The sequence below is a fragment of the Hordeum vulgare genome, chromosome 6H (genome assembly GCF_904849725.1).
Source record: "Hordeum vulgare subsp. vulgare chromosome 6H, MorexV3_pseudomolecules_assembly, whole genome shotgun sequence".
Classification (NCBI taxonomy): Eukaryota; Viridiplantae; Streptophyta; class Magnoliopsida; order Poales; family Poaceae; genus Hordeum; species Hordeum vulgare.
The window spans coordinates 342753447-342757562 of record NC_058523.1 but is presented as its reverse complement, the minus strand read 5'-3'; the positions used below and the strand labels follow the sequence as shown (position 1 = coordinate 342757562).

The 4116-nt window shown below is 43.8% G+C and overlaps 1 protein-coding gene across 2 annotated transcripts; it reads right to left on the bottom strand.

The window, feature by feature from the left end:
- Positions 1–662: 662 nt before the first annotated feature.
- LOC123405977 lies at positions 663–2680 on the bottom strand. 2 transcript variants are annotated; one of them, XM_045099484.1, is made up of 3 exons: positions 2325–2680; positions 1928–2247; positions 663–787 (listed from the first exon to the last, which is right to left on the bottom strand). In XM_045099484.1, the coding sequence occupies exons 1-3, from the start codon at positions 2383–2385 to the stop codon at positions 689–691; spliced, it is 480 nt and encodes a 159-aa protein (XP_044955419.1). In that variant the 5' UTR covers positions 2386–2680; the 3' UTR covers positions 663–688. The 2 variants fall into 2 exon arrangements, with proteins under 2 accessions (XP_044955419.1, XP_044955420.1); XM_045099485.1 differs by having other exon boundaries at positions 1928–2232.
- Between the last annotated feature and the right edge of the window lie 1436 nt (positions 2681–4116).

Sequence of the window (4116 nt, the reverse complement as noted above, 5' to 3'; positions counted from 1 at the left end):
TCCCAATATGAGTCACGCGTATCTCTTTCTCAGGGTACTATCAAATGGGAAAGCCTACGAGTAAAACCAAACCACGAGTTTCCTCACGGTGGCCCCACAGTCTAGCAATTTGGGACCAACACCATCAGCACTGGCCCCGTGTGTTATGTTGAATTAATCCACAGGTAGCGCTAACTCCTTATGTGTTACTAACGGTGTTCAATATTATTGTGTTGCGCAAATATAGTACCAATGTTGGACCTTGCCGGAAGAGTTTTATCCAAGAACGAAAATCAAGGGGGTCCCCATAACACCCCCAAGCATGTTAGGAGTGGTCAATATGAAACATAACACCGGTACACAAGTAACTAGGGCGGCAAAGGTGGAACAAAACACCGATCTAGAAGGCCAAGCCTTCCACTTTTTACAAAGTATATAGGTGCATGAAATTAAATAGAAATAATATTGTGATATATCAAGAAATCCATGTTTCATATGGAAGCAACTACACTTGCAACTGGAAACGCTATAAGAAGGGCCAAGCAAGCAGTAACATAGCCAAACAAAGGTTTGCTCGGATGTGGAGGGGTTAGAGGCTTTTCATGGAAATGTAGGGAGGCTTGACATAACAGGTGGTAGATAGCGAGACATAGCGATAGAACTGACACAACTAGCATAGCAATGATAGTACTGGTATATAGGGAAATGATCATATTGCCTGGATCCAGCATGGAAGAAGAACGAATCCGTGAAGTAGACAAACTGACGTAGTTGAATGAATCCTCACGCTCCGAAGCGGTTCAGAACTCTATCGAGAAGACACAATCCAGAAACAAACAATCAACACATGATAAACACCACAACATATGCATGGCATGATGCACATTCAAATATGATGCATGTCCGGTTAAAATATGCAAGGCATGCCAATAACAACAATCAACTCCTACACATTAAGTGAAGTACAATATGCAATGAGTTGCATATTGAGGAAACTCCACAATCAATTCATTGAGTTCACTCCCATTTATGTACTCATCAATATTAAATGTCCTTTAACATGGGTAGGCATGGCATAAGGTGAAGGTGGTATTAAGCAAACAATTAAATCAACTAGACATTTTAAATGAGACTGGAAACAACATATAACATTTCCGAAACGACCCCGTATGCAATTTTCAAAAAATGCCCAGGTCAGTCCTAAACATATTTTATATTTATTAAACAAGAAAAGAAAGTGCACCAAATCTATGCATTTTTCTAGTCAAGTTGCATACGTGAATCATTTTAATCGGAGCTACAGTTATTTAGTTATGATGAAAATTGTTTTAGCATGGAATTATGGAAATTTAATCAAACAACAAGATTAAACATTTCAAACATGGATGAAAGTTGCACATTATTAATCTACCCAAAATTCTGAACACTTTACATATAAAAATTATTCTAAATTTTATGTATGGTTATTTTCACATGGATTTCACAATGTGAGGGTCTTTTTTTTTTAATCTGAAAACAAATGAAAAACAAGAAAACGTGTGGGGTTTCTCAGATTCCATCTCCAGTCCCCTAAGGTGTATGATCGATGGAATGACCAGCTGAGCTAAGATGACTATATGCTTAGAGGTGAAATCTGCGAACTGAAACACAAATATTCCAAACAAACAGAAACGAACATAGAAATTAGGGGTGCGCTGGGTTCAAACCCAAGACCCCTTGGATGGAGTCTGAATGCACTAACCAACTCGGCTGGATCGCTGCTTATGTTGTAATATACAGGCGTTTGTAAATAGGGTACCCTTGTAAATACCCTCTACATGCCAGAAGGGTTCCGAAATAAAAGAAACAACGAACATCAAGGGTCGGCCTTTCTATAGCAGTCGTACGCGGGCTCGTCGGAGCGATTGGGTGCGCGAGTGAGGAAAAACAATGGGAGTTGGGAGCTCACCTTGTGCCTGGTCTGGCCTGGGGAAGCTAGGCTGGCTGGTTCTTCAGTGGCACGAGCAAGCAGCAGCTCTGCTCGATGCAGTGGCAAAGCAAAGATGGGCCGCAGCTGCGTGGAGGCTTTGATGGGCACTAAAGATGGCTGGAGCCTGGAGGTAAGCAAACCCGAGCGACGGAGAGGCAAGGGAAGTTGAGACCCAACGGATCCAAGGTGTGTGCCCCATTCCCGACGGCGGGGCTTGTCGAGGACTCGAGGTCGACCACGACAATGGCGACACGGAGCTCCTTCAGGATGGCCATGGTGTTGAGCTGCAGTGCGACAACCTACAAGGCAAATGACACAGCGGAACGAGAGGGACCCGGGAAATGGGAAGGAACGGCGACGACTTGGCTTAGCTGACCTGGCGGTGCTCCTCCGAAGTCATCGGCGGCAGGCAGAGTCGAGGCGAGGCAAAGGCGCATGGGGTCTTGGGTGCAAGAGATCCCGCTCAAGCAGGAACTCCTGGACTATGGGGTAGTCTCGTGAGGTGCCGACATCGGCATGTTCCGGTTTTAGTGCTACTATTGGAGGTAACGTGCGCGAGAGGAGGAGCTCAAACTACCATCTCCTCAGGGCTGCGACGTGAGGAGGAGGACCCAGATCGAGGCCTCGAGCTCGTGTGGTCTGCGGGGCTTGCTCTGTTTGGTGAGGGGATGGAAGGATGGATGCGGTTGGCCGGTGGCTGAAAACAAGGAGAGTGGTCAACGGATCGAGAGGTGGTTGTGCTTCGTGGATTTTGGATTGGGAGAAATCCCAAGAGAGAATGGCAACAGCACGACGACACAAGAGGGCTAGGACCTAGGGTTGCACGCTAGGGTTTTGTCCATATATAGGGTGGGATAAGTTTAGGGCTATGTCGATCCTCTGATTCAGATCGGATGGTCGAGATAAATTGGTTAGTGAGCCCAATTGCAAAACCAATGATGGTTTGAGGTATTACAGGGTTGATCTGGATCCAATGGTCACGACCTCCGGTTCGAGTCGGGGGTGGGGGGGGGGGTAGATTCGGGCAAGGTTGTGAACAGGTCGATGCACTATGGAAAGAGGGAAAACGGCAGCCCGACGACAAAGTTTTTGAAACCGAAAATGCCACATAATTTGACCAGCTATAGTGCCGCTATAGGTTTAACGGTTTGGGTATCAAACAAATTCTGAATGCGACAAAATTTGGCAGACGGTCTACCTAGAGTATATTGAGACCTTATGTCAACTTTCAACCCATTCCGAGAATGTTTTATGCACAGTTAAAAAAACCAATATTTTACCGATGCCGCACGTGCGTGCATGCATCGTTGGTCTCAAACGGTCAACAACAAAAATGGAGAGGATCAACAAGTACGAACGGATTCACGTGTTGAAAAATGATGGCAACGGAGTGCCGACGCAATGCAGTTGATGCGAATGATGCCATGATGAATGCGAGAACCAAATAAATCACAAGGTCATAACGAAATTAAAAAGGGAATCATCTGGAGCCTCGGTTTTGGGATGTTAGAACTCTCCTCCACTAACAAGAGATCTCGACCCGAGATCTTAGAATAAGAAGGGGAGGAGGAAAGGATTAGGTAAAACTAAGTTGCTTCTTGACAAACGAGTGAAACCAATGATCCTTGAAGGTTGCAAAGAGATTAAGAATGACATGAAGAACAAAGAGGAATTCAAAATAAATTTGGTCAGCACTCTGGTAGAAAATAGAGAGGCAAAATTAATAAGAGGGAGAGAACTTGAAAAAGAATTCACAACACTACGGTTAAATGGGGAAGCAAGAAAAGAACAAGATCTTGATAAAACTAAGATAATAGATTGAAAACAACATCACAAAGCATCCGGAACAAAAGAATAGAAACTAGATCATTAGATGGAGAATAAAATGAGAACTTCTACCACAATTGAATTTGAAAAGCGTCCTTACAAGAAGAATTGAACGGAGTTGTTGGAAAATCAACAACAAAAAGAAGAAGCTTGTAGTGGACTTATGAAAACCATCTCAAAATTATGAGGTCACAACCAGCCACTAACACAAACAAAGATTCCTTGGGAGCAACAAGATATGAAAACTTGTTTCACCTAGAGGATACATTGAGAACTTGGACCAACGATAATCACCATAATAGCAACAATCCTTAGAAAAAGCTTTAGGTGAAATCTAAACT